This window comes from Pseudorca crassidens, chromosome 3 (genome assembly GCF_039906515.1).
Source record: "Pseudorca crassidens isolate mPseCra1 chromosome 3, mPseCra1.hap1, whole genome shotgun sequence".
Taxonomy (NCBI): Eukaryota; Metazoa; Chordata; class Mammalia; order Artiodactyla; family Delphinidae; genus Pseudorca; species Pseudorca crassidens.
In genome coordinates, this window is record NC_090298.1 from 66,235,524 (window position 1) to 66,254,201 (window position 18,678).

Below are 18,678 nucleotides of genomic sequence, written 5' to 3' on the forward strand. Positions count from 1 at the left end.
CTTTTGAGTTTACTAGTTTATGATAACTGATTTTAAGGAAATGCAGTTATAGTTAACACAATAAGTGTTTATGATTTTCTTTGTTTGTTTCCAAAAATTTCTAATGTCAATATAATGCCTTATAACCAGTCAAGCTGTTTCATCAAACATATATAGTTCAGTGCTTTGGGATTGGGAGGTTGGAGGTTGGCTTTAAGTTTCTGTAATTTTTAACTACGAAAGTCCAGAATTCATAATCAGAAAAAAATGTAAGATTCTGTTGTTTTCGTTTAATTTTCCTAGAGAATGTTAGAGAGACCTAAGCAGTTGTTACTAAACAGTGTAAACTGGTTTAAATTCAGAAATAAATAGTCCATGATATTTTGTACTATGTCCTATTAAGATATATTTCCTAAGTTTCTCATAGTAGATATTTTATCATATTGTAAGTGTTTTTTTCCCCAGTGTTGGCTTGCTTATTGTTTCTATGAGGCCTTAGGAGCTAAGCAACAGCACACAGTGATCCCAGCCCCAAGTGAGATTTTTCTCTGTCATAGCCACTCTGGAATGCTACTGTGTTAAAGTAATCAACCGTTTTTAGAAGACAAGTCAATTTCAAACTGACTCGAGAGTGGAGTTTTTTGTGCCGTTTGGTATTATTTCTGTTGTGGCTTATTTTTAAAATCCTTCATGCCCAGCCCTTAGATTGTGTTCATGAATGTCTTATAGGATAAGTCATTATTTTGAATACAGTGGTTATAATTGCTTGTTCACGACCCACTTTCAAATAAATGTCAGTATTGGGATTCTAAAATAGAGATTGCTAACTTTCCCAAATACCATATAATCCTTTTGGTATGACCAAGGAATTCAAAATAACAAAAAATAAGACTACTAAGTAGGCAGTTACATTCATATTTCTACCTACACATCATTTGGGAGTCTTATCAGCTACAGTGTAGGGAGTTTGATTTAAAAATAAGCAATTGGGGCTTCCCTGGTGGCGCAGTGGTTGAGAGTCCGCCTGACGATGCAGGGGAAACGGGTTCGTGCCCCGGTCCGGGAAAATCCCACATGCCGCGGAGCAGCTGGGCCCGTGAGCCATGGCTGCTGAGCCTGCGCGTCCAGAGCCTGTGCTCCGCAACGGGAGAGGCCACAACAGTGAGAGGCCCGCGTACCGCAAAAAAAAAAAAAAAAAAAAAAAAAAAAAAGACCCATTTAAAAAAAAAAAAAAAAAATAAGCAATTGGTACAGCTACTATGGATATAAGAGTATATACATTCCTCAATAAACTAAAAATGGACCTACCATCTGATTCAGCAATTCTACTCTTGGATGTATATCCAAAGAAAACGAAAACACTAATTTGAAAAGATATATGCACCCCAGTGTTCACAGCAGCATTATTTACAATAACCAGGATATGGAAGCAATTTAAGTTTCCATCAAGAGATGAATGGGTAAAGGAGATATGGTACATACACACACACACACACACACACACACACACACACACACAGGAATATTACTCAGCCATAAAAAGAGTGAATTTTTGCCATTTGCAACACCATGGATGGACTTGGAGGATGTTATGCTTAGTGAAGTAAATCAGACAGAGAAAAACAAATACCAAATGTGTTCACTTAAATGTGGAATTTAAGAAATAAAAAGATGAATGAATGTAACAAAACAGAAACAGACTCACAGATACAGATAACAAACTAGTGGTTGCCAGTGGAGAGAGGGATTGAGGGAAGGAGCAAGATAGGAGATGGGATTAAGAGATACAAACTACTAGGTATAAAATAAATAAGATACAAGGATATAATGTACAGCACAGGGAATACAGTCAATATTTTATAATAACTTTAAGTGGAGTATAATCTGTAAAAATATCAAATCACTATGTTATACATCTGGAACTAATATGACATTGTAAATCAACTGTACTTCAATAAAATTTTTTTAAAAATGAAAACAGAAACAAAAAATTAACAATGAGAAACTTAACCAAAGGATATAAAAAAACCTCTTGATTATATAAAGAAATCCAGTGGTCCTGAATGGAGAAATTACACTGTAATTCATGTTGGAAATAAGTTAATTCCTTATAAAATAACTTGAATGAGTGTAATTCCAAACCAGATTCCTAGTATATTTTTTATGCTTCTTTGTTTGTTTTTAGTTTGTCTGAAATTCTGATATGTGTCACTTTTGCCATATTCTCTTGGTTAGAAGCAAGTCAGAGACCTGCCCACACTCAAGGAGAGGGAATTACATGGGGCCTGAGTACCAGGAGGTTGGGATAATTGGGGGCAATCTTAGAGGAAATGCTGAGTACTCTGTAAACACTTGTTTTCCTGCCTGTAATCTTCTGATGGCTTTTTGTTAGAGTAAGTTCTGAACTTGTTACTGTGGCCTACAAAATCCTATATGATCTACTCTCCTGTCCACCTTTCCAATCTCATCTCTGTTCTCTACCTCAGTTTTTGCAAGGACTTGTTCCCTGACCACTATATCTAAGCATACTCTGCCCTCTAATAGCTATCTTATGACTCATTTTATTTTCTTCATTGAATTTACAACTGTGTGAAATTATTATTTGATCATTTGGCATCATCAACCTCCTCTACTAAGATATAAGGTCCAAGAGAGTGTACACATTTTCTTGTTCACAACAGTATCTCCAATGCTTAACATATAGTACATACTCAGAAAGTCTGATAAATGAATACATTCTATGTTTAACCATGTAAGAATGGGAATACTAATTTGAGTAATATGTAGCCCCTATCCCTTTGCAGCTTTCAGACTAGTATGAGAAAAAAAAGTTAATATTGTAATGCTATGATAATTGTCCATGTTCACCCACTAGACTACCCAAGTGTAACTGAATGAATGTCTAATGGAAAGTACAGAGAGGAGTTAGTTTAGTAGTGAGAGGGATGGACAATGAATTCTGTCTTAGCATTTGAAGTTTCAGGTCTGTATAGGACATACTGGTGACATCACTCCAAAAATGAGTTAAATGTTTATAGAAGTCTGGACTTTAGGAGAGGTACCACCTGTAGATACACATTTGGCAGTTTTCAGCTTATCTGTAATGGAAGCTGTGATTGTGGATAACCCTAAAACTCTACAGAGAAAAAAGAGAAGTAGGTCAAGGGACCATTCCAAGAAATATTACCATTTAGGCTGTAAGTGGAAGACAGAGAAGCATACTATGAAGATATGATTAGATGAGTATTATGAGATCTAGTAGAGTGTCAGGAAATCCAAGGCAATATTTCTTTTTCTAATATCAAAATTAAAGTAACAGGCAAATAATAGGCAACCCCTGCCTTCTACCTACCCCACTACCCCCAATTCAGTTAACTGTGGGAAAAGCCTTTTAGTTGATTCTAAATCCATGTATAGTAAAAATTTTCATTGTTAATTATAACTCCTAATTAGACCAGATAAGTCTTCTAGTTTTTACTATATTTTCCATGAACCAAAAGGCTCATCATCTCTATTTCAAGACATAATGGAGAACATTTACAGTCATTCAAAGTAAAAGTAACTTCTGAGATAGTCTTATCACATGGACCTTTGGGCGTTTCATTCTCAAGGATTCTCTGACTCCCACCAATGAATTTTGCAATTATGAATACCAAATAATTCTTAGATGGTACTTAATATATTAAAGCATATAGCATGTCCTTAAAATCTAATAATTTTTAGCCCTATAATTAGAGCTCAGTGTATTTTCACTTTTAGAAGATTGCATTTTAATTGTAAGAACCTATAGGATCTACAGATCTACAACTCTGCATATGCAGAGCCTTGTTTGATCATATAATCATCTTGAGATATTTCAACATTTTTAAATAAGCTTTAAGAAATTTGGTCAAGAAAATAGTTGGAAAGGTGAGATTAATAGCCTCACAATAAAGCTCTCTTATCTGCTTAGAAAGTCCTTATCAGTATTCTTTTCTCAGTTCTAGCTACCTTGGAAGTTAAATGTGACCAGTTATCAACCTAGGTATGTCACTGTTTTAGAAGATTCATTTGTAATATTTTTTATTTAAATCTAAAATAACATTTCAGCAGGTCACAAAACCAAAGAGTTCATGATACTAAGACCTTAGTAAGAAATAGTTGATTCAGAATACTTACAGTTGATGATTAACATAACTAGGCCAAAGTAATACAGTTTAGTTTCTTTTTTACTACATAACTTGACTGATTTCCTTTATTACTAGAATTTTACAACTATGTATTACAACAATGGTATATTTACAACTATGTATTTGTCTACAATAGACAAAATATCCTGTATTACACACTATAATGAATAGGCTTTACTTTTTTAGTGTATACATATCTAGGCACAGCTAAACTTTTTTTTAATACTAATAAATTTAAAAACACATACTGAAAAGAACGGAGTTCCTGTGTGACCATTATTGCCTAGGAATCACATCAAGATATCTTTATTCCTCCTTTTCCTTTACCTTTACATCTTGGTTCCCAGGACAGTAACAAATATTAATTTTGTAAGGTTATTTAGACTACTTTGATAACGTATCAAAATGCAGCTCGTTAGTTGATATATTCTAAGCAGAGTATCAACTCACACCTTGATAATCCTCCTATCCCCAGAAACATGTGGAATGGCCATAAACAATTCCCCTGGAATTAGTGTTTATTTAGTGTATTTTACCAATACTATATATTCTCTTTTATCTGTTTGGCCACTCCAAAGAACCTGATAACTGAGTACATATATAACTTTATACATTCTTTAAAAAAAAAGTATCTTTTTAGGTTTTATTAAACTTATGTATTATCACAGTATTGAGAGCTATTATGCAATATTTAAACCATGCCCTTTTGGTTGAAATTATACTATTCAATAAAATAAAACGGTTACATCCTTAAACAGATTAAAATATTTCTTAATTTGTATTCAGAGAATCACTGTCCCAATTATTTCCTTTACCCTGCCACATTATAATTGTATTCTCTTATTAATAAGGATCATTGCAATTTTAAAAAATTCAAGTCTTTATTGAGCACTTAATATATGTCTAGAACTGTATAAGACACTGTGGAGACTAAGGAAGACATAAGATAGGGTCTCTGACCTCAAAGAGCTAGAAATTTAAAGGAAAAGACTACATTTCTGAAACAAGAGAAAAATATAGGGAGGATGAAACTGAGTGAAAAATTGTGTGAGACAAACTCTGAAGTATCAAGAACAGAGAAGCCAATGTAGACTAAAGTAGTTTTAAGAGAATTTGTTCTGGACTTTGAAGTGATGAGTAAGGGGGTGTGGCATTTAATCTTGGATTTAAAGAATTGACAGATAGGTATCCAGAATAAAAGCCTGGCTAAAGAAAATGGATAAGTTTTCTGAAATTGAGAATTTTTAATGCAGATCAGATCAAAGATGCTATCTGTTTTGCTAGCTAAAATAATGACAGTTTAGAGTCAACTAGTGCAACCTACTATGATTACCAGTATTTAAGAAGTTAATTGTTTTCAACTTTTTTTTACATGGAAAAATAAAAACATAGCTTAAAATCTTAGATTATAGACTGAATGAGATGCTTAGTATAGGTTTGTGTACACTGAATTCTCCATACGATCTTGAGAACTAACTACAAAAGAGAAATTTATTTTTGCCCATGTCTCTAAAGAAGAGATATACTTTCAAAATGTCTTTAATTTGTGGTTTCTGACTCTGGTGTACCATTTGAAGTCCTGATTTCATATTGCAGATTATTTTGAAATTACAGAACTAATAAAGAACATCTGTGTTAATAGCCTTACATGTCCAACAAAAAACTAAAGCAAAAGATTTTTAAATTGACAAAAACATACAGTGTAACTTTTGTTGGAATTTGCTAGTTTTAAAAACAATACTTTTCTAAAGTTGCCACTTCATTTGAGGGATGGTATAAAGATGGTCTGAATATAGAGTTAGAGCACAGAAATATTTCATGCTTCTCAATTCATTAGGCCTGATTTGAGGCCCTTCTCTAAGTCCAGTTCACATGGGCGTGTGGTCCCTTGCATCTATGAGGTAGACAGGCTGGAACAGAGGTAGTGAGAGTGGAAGGGTGCTTCCTGCCTTGGCTCTGAACCATGTGTATACAGACAGGATGGTCCAGCAGACTCACTCTCTCATACATTCCAGAATTTTTCTACAAAATAAGCAGAATATCTCAAGTTAAATATTTTTCTTGGATTGAGTTTTAAATACTTCTTATTTTTATTGTTTGGAATAACAGATGTTCATGCCTGTTAAAGGACCCCAAACTAGTGAATATAATTAGAAAAAATAGAAACTGAAAAATACTTGCCTACTCTTAAGAAGAAATGACATTTTAAGTTTATTCTATACTAAATAGCCAAGAAGAAATTTAAGAATTCTCCTTTGGAATTTTGGATGTAAGGATTTGAATGATATTTTGAAAAAAGTTTCTTGTTATTAGTGATTTAAAATTGTTCCCTTTTTCTTTTGCCATCTAAAATAGAATGTTAGGAGGCTAGACTTGTGTTTATCTGTGCATTTGTATTTTACTGATTACTGTATTCAGGATCAGCGTGTGATCCTGAATATCACACTTTGAAATGGATAATGGATCATTATCCATTTGGCATTTTTGAAACTTCCAAGTGATGAAAAACTCTTTTCTTTCTAAAAATGTCTATCTTAGTCAAAGCTTCCTGACAATTGTGATAATGCGAGAATACAAAATCACAGTGTGGGTTTATGTTTTACTGATAATGTAATCTATTGTCTAAAAATAAAATAAGCTTAATTTTTCTTCTGCATGGACTCAAAGAAGTAATATTCTACAGCTAATCTTAATTTTTGTATGTTTGTTTGCATAAGAGAAGCTTTAAAAGGTTAGTGCTCAAATTTACTTTCAATTTATATATTCTTTACATAGATAAAACTTTCCTATTTAAACTTATATACTTGTTAAATGGACTCATTATATGCACTTATATGCAAATGTTTTTGGCCATTTGATTCTAAGTATAAGAGAAATAAATCAGATGTGACAAATAGTCTGAAATAATTTCAAAATTCTTAGAATTTTTCCAAGTCTTTTTTGGGTAAAGGTTTAATAATAATAATTATACTATTTTAAAATAATAATTTTACTATTAAAATTAGAATTAAGCTCTAATTTAGGTTTTATATATCTATCTACACAACTGGATGTACTCATTGAAATATTGAAATAAAGGACAATTTTTCTTAATCTGATTCCCATTCTTTTGTTAAGAAAGAGAAAGAGGTGAGATAAAACAGATAAAACAAATTAAAGGATTAAGAAGACATTGTGACCTCCTCGGATTTCAAAAAAAAAATACACAAATACATACTCAATTTCTTTGTGACTAAACCAGTACTATTCAGTCCTCTAAAGTGTGCCTATAATACAAGAATATAAATATCCTTTGTTTTCCTTTACATTTTAAGCAAGTATATATAAATGTTTTTCAACACCTAGGAATTGTCAGTGTTTAGGTCTTTTCACAGGGTTTCTAAAATATTAAGGAAAATATCTACCTGTGTTTTCGATCTGAAAATTTAAAATAAATTGGTAAACATAATTCATCCAGAAAAGTTTACTCTGTGGGGTTAAACAACTAAATGATTCTAAATTATAGGAATTAACTGAAATGTTTTATAAATTGCCACTCAGATTGCAAACATTGGATTTTTACTGTAGTGACTTTTAGTTTTATTTGTAAATCGACTAACAGTGATTTGTCTCAGAATTATCAATCACTATTAAATATTTCTCAATCTGTATGTAACATATTTATAGAAATACTCCTTTACAGGCAAGACACTTTAGAAATATTCCTATTAGTGAATGCCATAATAGAAATTACTGATCCAGGAGACAAACAACAACACACAACCAAAAAAACCCTTTTGTACCCTCAATTTTGCTACCTACTTAATGTCTTTAAAATCTCTCTTCAGAATTATGTGTAGGTTCTGAACCTAGTTCTTCCTCTTACTTGTTTGTTTACCATACTCATTTATGTCAGGAAACAGTGTAACAGGATAGTATAGTAGGATCTTGATTTTATTCCTTCAGTATATTAGATAACTACTCTGAACCTCACTTTACTAATCTATAAAATGGATATAACAGTTCCATTTTGGTGATGATTAGATTAATTTGTATTTGTGCTATGCTTGAGTTATACTTCAATTGTAAGGTATGGTGGCTATATAATTATAATTGTCATTTAAAAGCTTATTTTAGTTACAATAATTCTAATTTTAATAATAAGGATATTATAGTTATTAGTAAATCATTGTGTTTCAGTATCTTTATCTACCAAATGAGGAGAGCCTGTGTTCCTTTCAGAATTCCTTAACTATAATAAAATTTTATTACACGGTTTTATTTTGTAGTGCCCTCTAACAGAGGAATTAAGATATTTTTATGTCTTACCTTTATGCAAAAGTACTCAAGTTTGACATGTGACATTATTATTTATAATTTATAGTAATAAATTGTTGGTTTTTGATAAACCTGGTAACAGTCATTACTCCTTTATCTGTTTTTTAAAACCCTATATTTTTCTTAGGTATTACAAAAATTTTTCTCTTTCTTCACAGGTAGCTTCTGTCAGTTATTTGATTTTACTATCAGTACTAACAGAAACCAGAGTTAAGAATCTTCATGTAGGGACTTCCCTGGCAATCCAGTGGTTAAGACTCTGCGCTTCCACTGCAGGGGGCACGGGTTTGATCCCTGGTCAGGGAACTAAGATCCTGCATGCATGCCACATGGCCAAAAAAAAAAAAAGAGTCTTCATGTATAATTTCTTTCCTTATTCTGAGCATAGTGACTTAAATTAGGTAGTAGCAAACAGATGGTAGTATGCTTATATGGTATTTATGTTGTTTTCTTTTCTGCTAGCAGGTGGGAGAATGACTTACCACTTAAAAAGAATTATTCTTAGGTTATATGTTGATTTATCTGATAAGCTTTAGTAAGAAAGTAGGAAGTTGCCCAGTAATTTTGTTCATTGTATTTATATCTGGTAAGTGAGCTATATTTAAATCTTAAACTTTTTTCCCCTCAGAAGAAAATATGTGTATTTAAAACTGGGCCACTCAATCTTGATATTCTCCCCCAAAGCTAATCATGTTTTCCTTTCATCCTAGTTCAGACTTGGTTCCTTCAATCTAGAGAAAGTTGCAAACCCAGCTGAGGTCATTAGAGAACTTATTTGTCGTTGCCTGGACACCATTGCAGAAAACCAAGCCAAAAATGAGCACCTACAGAAAGAAAATGAAAGGCTTCTGAGAGACTGGAATGATGTCCAAGGACGGTGTGTGCATAATGTGCTTATATCATAAAAACACTAAGCTCTTTATATCATTGTAGCTATAAGTTAATGATTTATACATTTATAATATATGTAGACTAGCATATATTTAAAATGAAATCTGTCATTAATTGTACCTTTACTTAATGTGATTAAACTAAATTATTGGTCATTATTATACATTATATGAGTACATTAACACTTTTAGGTCCTTAGTATTTGGTGGCCCCGGCAAACTAATAACAATAAGGAGTAATTGGACAATGAGAATCAGAACTCATTAATATTAATCAAAGTTTAGGAAGTTGATGTTTATAAGGATTAATTGACTTCAAATTATAAGATTAATAATGAATAAAAAAGACATGAAATATAAATAAGCATAGTTGATTCCTTATTTGGAATCTTTTTATGAATGGCATCTATTTCAGGTGAAGTTTGTGTTTTGGTTCCTAATAAAGACTTATTTTTGCTGATTGATTGAAAATTCATACTATCAGCATTTTAAAAAGAAGTAATTGTTACTACTGGATAAGACATTGAAAAGCCTTTATTTTCCTGATTTTGCTCCTTATCTTTTAAACGATGAAGAAGAAAGTGACCTATCTTCTCAATTATGCATTTTTCTCAACTATATCATAACCTAGGCTGGTCCAGTGTGTAGCCTGTATTACTCTATTATGTAAAAGATGTTTGAAGGAAATAAAATATATGTTGTGAATATTTGTATCTCTATAAAGATATATTAATATAATATGCATGCATTTGTATATATATACATTGCAGCATTTGAAATAATTATGTAGAATATATAAAATAATAATAATTATTATTACATCCAGTATGTAAAGTAGATTTTTTATCTTTCATTCAAACCAGTTGCTCTAAAACATAAGAACATTTATCCAATTTAGAATCTTTTTAGGGCACTCACTAAGATTGTTCTTTATGGACATTAGTAAGTATATGGGGGAGTGCATGAAAAACGTGAAGGGTTTTTTCATCGTCAATATATGTATGTGAAAATGAGGTTGACTAGAGGATATTGTTTCTATACATTTACTTATATTTATTAATTAATGCAAGGCATCAACTTAACACCTATCACCTAAAACTTGGTTCTATTTGGCTCTCATTTATTATATTAATAAAATATCTTGTTTTCTTTTAGTTCTGAATTAATTTTTATCTCCAATTATATGAAGTAATTAGACCAAATCAAAATTATATAAATGTTAGGAAACCATACAGAAAAATAATTTAACGTTTCTCTTTCTCTTTAAAATTCATGTTCTTATGAATTAATACCAAATATTTGTTCTAGAAAGCATGTTTTGGGGCTCATATCAGTAGTTTGAGTGTGTTTTTCTATTTTATATACAAAATAAATCAAATGAAATGAGACATACCCTGGTCGTGATAAGCCATTATATTAAAAACTCAAAATACCCTCAGGATGATCGGAAATTTGATTCACAAATTGCCCACAAAAATGCAGACTGGGTACTTGGTACTTGAGCAAATTGCTTTAAAATGTCTGCAAGAGGTTGAAAGAGGTATTACCTCATCAGTATTCAACACCACTGCCATAGGATGGAAAGCAGCAGGGAACAAAGATGAGACAGTGGAGACAAATATACCTTGTGCTGTAAAACAGCGTATGAGGGTATATATAATATGTGCCCCACGGATGCTTGATTTGCTGTTTCGGAATTACCCAGAAAATTCTTTTGTGTTATTGTGGCAAAAAGTTACCTATTTGATCAAAAGCATAGCCATGTAGCTTATCACCAGTCTTATTATGCTCTAGCTATTCTTTTTTTTTTTTTGTAAATACTGGATCACATATCTTCTTCAGGAATTGAAGATGTGTGCCCTTGGAGTGGCCCTTCAAACAGAGGAAACAAAGTCCACTCCAGAGAATTCTAGGCTCTTGGTTGTATTCTAGATGTTGGATTAGTAGATTTATCTATTTTCCAAATTTGGTTTTCTTTCCTATCACACAGAAAGTGGCCATTTTAAAGAGCTGTAAATACACCTTGGTCATGGTCAAGCAGTATTTCCTGAAGTGTTCCCTCTCCAGAGCCTTAGTACACTGGGAAATGAGCAAAGGATTTACAGCTCCTGCTTCCGTAAGGCAGTAGTACTGATCAAGAGTCTTTAGACAGATTAGAAATAGGATACAAACATACTGAGTTAGGTAACTGACCACATAGATAGTAGAGTTGAGGTCTTCTCATTAGGCCTGGTCACAGTTCAGTTTCTGTGCTGCTTCTGATTAGTCTTATATCAGTGTCCATTCATGATCCAATCATTTCTTCCTTATCGTTTTTCAAGACTATGTGTGCCTGGGAGAGTGGGGGTGTGGGTCACAAAATAGGTGCTGAGAATTCCCTTAGAAGCTATGGTAGATAGGTCTGAAATATATTTAATACACACTAGGATATTATATGAGCAAAAAGCAATCATATACATGATGCTTATACCATGGAAAATGTTTATGATGTGTTGAGGCAAAATGTGAACTTCCAAAAATATGAAGAGTATCTCATTTTTTTTGGTAAAATATGTCTTCAGATAGAGAGTATCTAGAAAGAGAAAATTAAATGATAATAGTGTGTGTCTGGAATTGTGAATTAAATTTTCCTTTACTTCTTGGGAGTATTTTTTGCATATATTTTTGTATTTAAATATGTATCATTATTATAATCAGAGCCAAATCTAAAGCTGTTTCCATTTGGGATGACAGTGGAGAATAAATAAGGTTTGAGTAAGGAGTGAGGAATTACAGTAAGAGTAAAAAGAATGAGCTTTAACGTGTAGACTTTTAACATATATATTTGCTGTTATTCTTTTATTTGCTATTTAATAATTGCAGTCTTAGCTCCATTTTAAACAAGTGACATTACTGGATTAATTTAATTCTGTATAGTTTAGATAAAGGAGAAGACATTAGAAATATTGTATGTAAATCCTTAGGTCATTAGCTATATTTATTTCACTGGTTTTTCCTATTTAGTTTCAAATAACAACTCTCAAGTTCCACGTTACTGAATAGGTCTTTTGTTTGCACTCAGACATCAAGTTAGAAACTCTCTAGCTTTACTCTGAGTTATAGTTATTAAACCTATAATTGAAGGCAGTTTTCAGCATTTTGAATTGGGTTGACACTCATGGAATCATTAGAATAGAAGAGACCTTGAAAGCTCTTCTACTTCATCTCTCTGCCTTCAAGCTAGGATCACATTATAGCCAGATGAATTTAGTCCAATTTTTAAAGACCTCAAGAGATATCCTCAACTCCTGTTGGTAGCCCATTACATTGTTTAAGAACAGTCACAGGCAGAAAATTCTTCCTTCCATCTATTGGTAATCTGAGTCCTTCATGGTGTACTGAAGGCCATTTCCTCTTGTTCTGTCATCAGAAAGGATGAGGAACAGCTGTTTACCATCTTCTTCCGTACTTAGAGGCTTATTAAATCTCTTTACCACTGCTTGCTTTTCCATTTCTTTTTAGCATTCTTTGTCCTCTGAACTCTGTGAAGATTTTCTTTTGCTGCACAACCCTGACCTGGATATAAATTTGATCAGAGCTGTAAATACAAGGATTACTGCACTGTTTCTAAGTACCACATGTTCACATTTACATAGCTGTTGTTTTATTTTGGGTTATCATTTACTCTCTTATTTTGGATGTTATTTCTCCATGAAATTACCTTGTTTCTGCTCTCATTTTTGTTGTTTGTTTTTGACATTTATTCTTAAATTCTTTGTTTTCCCATCCAGAAATATTTTATTTGAATATTCAGTGTTTTCCATATTTAGTTTTTACTCTTTTAGTTTAGTGTTTTTTTTTTTTTTAAGTACTGTCATTTGGTCTGAGTTCCTAGATACCTCAGTCCTAGGCTGCTAATTAAACTTTATTGTTCTGTTGTCCCAGTCACTGTTAAAAGGATAAAGCATCATTAGGCCTTTCCTGTTTGATGTTATTTATGGTTTCATCAGGTTTGAGCTTTGCTTTAGAGATGATCCTTGGACCAGCTGTGGTCTGATCTGGTTGTATGTGAGTTCTCCTTTAGTATTGCTAAACTTAGGAATGAATCCCGTATGTCTCACTTACTAATACCTGTTCAGTTCTTGACGTGGAGGGTTGGCAGGAGGCAAGTATCAATAATATGGAAGGCATAGTAACATCATAATGCTGTAAGGGAGGAATGGCATTACAAATGTGATGGGAGGATGGTATGTACCTGTTAGTTACTGAATATTAAATAAAAAGATAGAGTTCTCTGAATTTGTTAATCATTAATAATCAAGAGTAAATTCATATCCTGAAACTATTCACAATAATACTATTTCCTAGCCAACCCCCACTCCCCAGCTTTGTCTAGGAAGTGTTATTCAGTTTAATGATTAGAGGTTTGGTTGTAACAAAATCCTAAAGCTTTGCTAAAACCAAGCAAGGTTAACTCACAGAATGCCATGCATTCTACTGAGTTTGCTTTCCTATCACAGAAATGTTGTTACCTTTGACAGTGTAGCCGTGACACTATCTATTTAGATTAATAATATTCTTTAGACAAAAAAGATATATTTCATTTTGATATCTATTTTTAATTCATGAGTTATACCAAATGTTAATTTTAATAAAGGTTTGGAAATTTGCTTGATAGTTGATAAGTACACATAATCTTTCAATCAAGAATTATTGAAGTGATTTATATAGAAATTAAATATGCCTTTAAATCAGATAAGTTACTAATTGGTTACTATAGTTATGGATTTACATATTGAATTATTATACAAGATTTTTATTGTAAATTTTTATAACTGATTTTTACCTTGTATATGTTTAAAGTATTTTATTATTGTACACTCAGGTGTATGTTCTAGTTATCTTTTTTTTTTTTTTTTTTTTTGCGGTATGCGGGCCTCTTACTGCCGTGGCCTCTCCCGCCGCGGAGCACAGGCTCCGGACGCACAGGCCCAGCGGCCACGGCCCATGGGCCCAGCCGCTCCTCGGCATGAGGGATCCTCCCGGACCGGGGCACGAACCCGCGTCTTCTGCATCGGCAGGCGGACTCTCAACCACTGCGCCACCAGGGAAGCCCTCTAGTTATCTTTTAAACTTGTGTTACATTGGAAAATAGTACAAGAAAATAAGAATATAATGTTTACAAACACTTTGCATCTGAAATATAAATGCAGTAACATATCCCAGCTTAAAATAAGCCATCAATATTGGCAGCTTCTCCTCAACTTTGGCTCTATTTTTTTCCCCACACCTTTTGGAGTACTTCTTTCTCAGAGAGCTTTGCTTATGATAGAGGTACTGCTATATTAATATTTATCACAGTTTTTTTTGCAAGTGGATAAACAATTTTTTAAATTAAAGTTAAGCCTGTATAAAATGTTCATCAAGTACAGATGAGTATGAAATTAAAAATCCTCTATCCTTAGCCTACCCTTGGAAGTAATTAATTTTTAGAATTTCTATTTTCATTCTTTTGGTGATTTGCTACATATACTTATTCACTCTGCTTCTTAATGTTCTGAAATTTAAGATTTACTTGTGTGCTCCCTGCTATAAGATGAGGAATTTTGATCACTTCCCCTGGTCTTGTTTTTCTCCCCTGACCCACATCCCAGGTTTCATTTTAATTTTACTTTCATGCATCTTTTGGTCACATTTATTTATTTTTAAATCCATTAGCCTTTTAGGCAATGTAATTGATTCCCTCTTTATAAAACATAAGCATCCCTACGCTCTTTCATTTATTTTCTTCCTTTCTATTCCTAAACTCTTTTAGCTGTACCATTATGTGCATCACTTAAATATCACAATTTTTTAGAAGCTTGAAGAAGATGAAAAATATTACTGTTACAATAGTGAATAGCTATTAAAGGAGTGAAAAATATAATATTCAGAATCACTGGTTTTACATTTCTTCATAAGATGTCCATATTAACTTGCTCACTTCATTCATTTATCTAATAAATAGCTATTCAACATCTGTTGAATGCCAAACACTATGCTAGGCACAGAGGATAAAGCAGCCAATAAAACATACATGCTCTCTGCCCTTACGGAGTTCACAGCCTTGGCAATGACTATGGTATAAGACTGCTGTAATTGGTCCCAGAAAATATAATGCCATATGTTCCCTTTCATCCCATGAGAGGCCCTAATTCTTTGCATTTCTAGCTAGGTAGTCTCTTGAAAGTATAAGGACGTGTATATCAAATTTTGACATTTTTGTTTCTATTTCACTGAAAAATATATATAGTTAAATAATATATATAATGAAAATACTAGAATACCTGTATAGAACAACAAGTATAATTAACAGTATGGTAAAGAGAAAACCAGGCAGAGCTAAACTCCTTTTAAAAGAATATATTACATGAAATAATTTATATTTGAATCTTTAAAATAGAGGTTTATTCATGGTGTGTGTGTATGCACATATCAAGTATATACAACCTCTGCTAGTTTGCCTTCTTTATTTTATATATATCTGAGAGATTAAAATTAGTACAGTCTCTTGTTAGCTCATTTGAACATTGTAGGAAGAATTATAAATGATAGAGAATTTTATGTTTTGTCTTATATATCTAAACTTTAAAATGTATAGTGTTTCACATTTGCTGTTTCATTAATCTCCTTGGAAATTTCAAGTTGGATAAATATATGTATGTGTGTGTGTGTGTTTGCTGGGTTATAAGATACAACTGGGTATGTCATGTTCTTGTTGTGGAGCAGTTCATAATCTATTTGGGGAGAACTGATTAAGTAAATCACTTAATCACAAAACAAGATCATGGTTGCTATTATAGTAATATTAACAAAGTACAAGAAACATAGGCTATAGTTACTCTTGTTTGAAATTTCTCCCACAAATATGTGCTTTGGAAATAAACCATAGATGTGAATAAGTTATTACATTTAGATGTTTTAAAAGCTTTTTTGCTGTCAGTTTCCAATTTCTATCCTTTTCTCAGTATGTAAACTACAAACGCTAATGAACAGTAAGTTCTAATTATTTGTTTACCTATATAAAACTTTAAATCAATGAAAACATGTTTAAATGGTTTTAATTGTATTTTTCTTGAAAAACTTTCTTGAAATTGTCTTCAGTATTAGATTGAATACTAAAACAAAACCTGCATGATTTATTTATTTGTTTGTTTATATTTTAGATTTGAAAAATGTGTGAGTGCTAAGGAAGCTTTGGAGACTGATCTTTATAAACGGTTCATTCTGGTGCTGAATGAGAAGAAAGCAAAGATCAGAAGCTTAAATAAATTGTTAAATGAAGTTCAAGAACTGGAAAAGAACATCGAGCATAAAAGGTATTTTGACCTTTCTGTTTTGGGATGGCAGATGCAGACATTTTAGTGCAATTTCTTCCCAAACTTAATGAAAGTTAGATGCCAACTTTTTAGTAATATGAGATCATTTGATAGTCTGGGGTTGGATGCTCTGGTTGTTAGATGCAGTAGACTAGAGAATACTCAGCATGATCTCTCCATGCCTGCCCAACTGTCACACCTAGACTTAAATCATAAAACTGGCATGAGATTTACCTAAATAATACTAGTTTAATTCTTAGGCATCACTAAGAAATATATTAATTAAAAGCTTTCATCTTCTGCAGAACCATAGAGTTGGGCACACATTTGTAATCTCGATTTCTAAGCAATGCTTAATTTTAGAATCAGGTGACTCTAAGTGTGAATATGTACTTGATTTTTAAGGAAGAATCATAGGTGACTTATGACTGTGGTATGGCTTGGACAATCCTTAAACTCTCTGTGCCTTACTTGGATATCTTCGTAATAAGAATAAAGGTACCCATCTCAGAGTTTTGGGGAGACCAAATGAAAGGGAGAACTGCTTTGAGATCAGTAAAGTACTGATTACTCTGTGACCCACAGAAGGTAATTTAGAAGAATAGTATTGTGATTTGATAGATAAATAATAAATGATAATAAACTGACTCAAGAATTAATTATAGTGAGAACTAAACCACATTTATATAAGGTAGAAGAGAAACTTGTTCTTAAGAGAGTTAACATATAGTCTTTAAAGTGCTTTCATCTTAATTATATCTATTTCAATATATATTTGTTTAATTATAATGTTTTTCCAGGGGTATTTTCTATAATTACTTACTGGTGAATTTGATACCTAGCCAGGAATGAACCAATAATTTATAAGTCTGCCTCTCTCTGTTTCTAGGGAAACTCCAACATGTTCTGAAATGACCACTGACAGAGATGCAATCTATGATGAAAGTACTGATGAGGAAAGTGAAATCCCACCTAATCCCAGTCCAGGTAAAGTAAATACATTTATTTCCTTTGTTGAACATCTCACTTGGGCTTATTATTTATTACTTATTATGATAATAAACCTTAAAGAAAAATGTTATGAAAATAATTTTTCCTACACACATTCTTTAGGGTTTTTAGTCTAAAACCTCAACTACTTAATGTTAAAAATTCATATTTATTATAAAATCCAGTAACTCGTTGGCAACAACAAAACAAGCAAGCATGCACATGTATATACATACACACACACGTACATCAAGGTATACTATTCCTCATTAAACAAAGATGCATAAACGATAAGCAAGATATGTCTTCATGTCAAATATGTACCAGGAACTCTTCTGTGCAGTAGAGAGCAAAACACAAAAATTTCCTCTTTCGTGGAGTTTAAATTCTAGCCAGGGAAACAGACAATAACAAGATGAGTAAATTAAAGTATGTTAGTGATAAATGCTGAGGAGAAAAATAAACCAGGGAAGGATGATAAAAAATGTCAGGGTGGGAATAGGGATGAGGGTTGTGATTTTAGCTAAGGCACCAGAAAAGACCTCGGTGAAAAGGTTTAAGTCTACCTGTGGGAAAGCAGAAAAAGCAGTTAAGTACAAACGCCCTGATGTGGAAGTTTGCCTGATGTGTTCAAGTAATAGCATGGAGAGCAGTATGCATAAAGTGGAAAGTTGAAGATAGGGAGTATTAGGAGATAAGGTCAAAGAGGCCAGATAATGTGTAAGGTCTTCTAGGCCATTGTATGGATTTCAGTTTTCAATTTGAGTGATACTGGAAACTGTTACAGAATTTTAACTAGTCAAGTGGCATGATGTGATTTAAGTTTTAACAGGATTAATCTGTTGTGTTGAGAATATAGGATGATAAGTGCAGAAGATAGACAGAAAGCTAGTTCAACAGTGATTGAAGGATGAGAGGGCCTTAGACGAGAGTGAAAGTAATGAAGGTGGTAAACAAAGGGCAGATTCTAGAAATGTTTAGAGGCAGCAGGATTTG

General features: G+C 32.6%; 1 protein-coding gene across 6 annotated transcripts in view; it reads left to right on the plus strand.

Annotated features, from left to right (window-relative positions):
- Positions 1–18,678, plus strand: part of XRCC4 (X-ray repair cross complementing 4) — a 316,241-nt gene that overhangs the window by 104,012 nt on the left and 193,551 nt on the right. For all 6 annotated transcript variants that reach the window (XM_067731169.1, XM_067731168.1, XM_067731167.1 and 3 more), the window contains exons 4-6: positions 9,176–9,342; positions 16,540–16,692; positions 17,582–17,679. In XM_067731169.1, the coding sequence (XP_067587270.1) occupies positions 9,176–9,342; positions 16,540–16,692; positions 17,582–17,679 (418 nt within the window). The remainder of the gene's footprint in view (positions 1–9,175; positions 9,343–16,539; positions 16,693–17,581; positions 17,680–18,678) is intronic.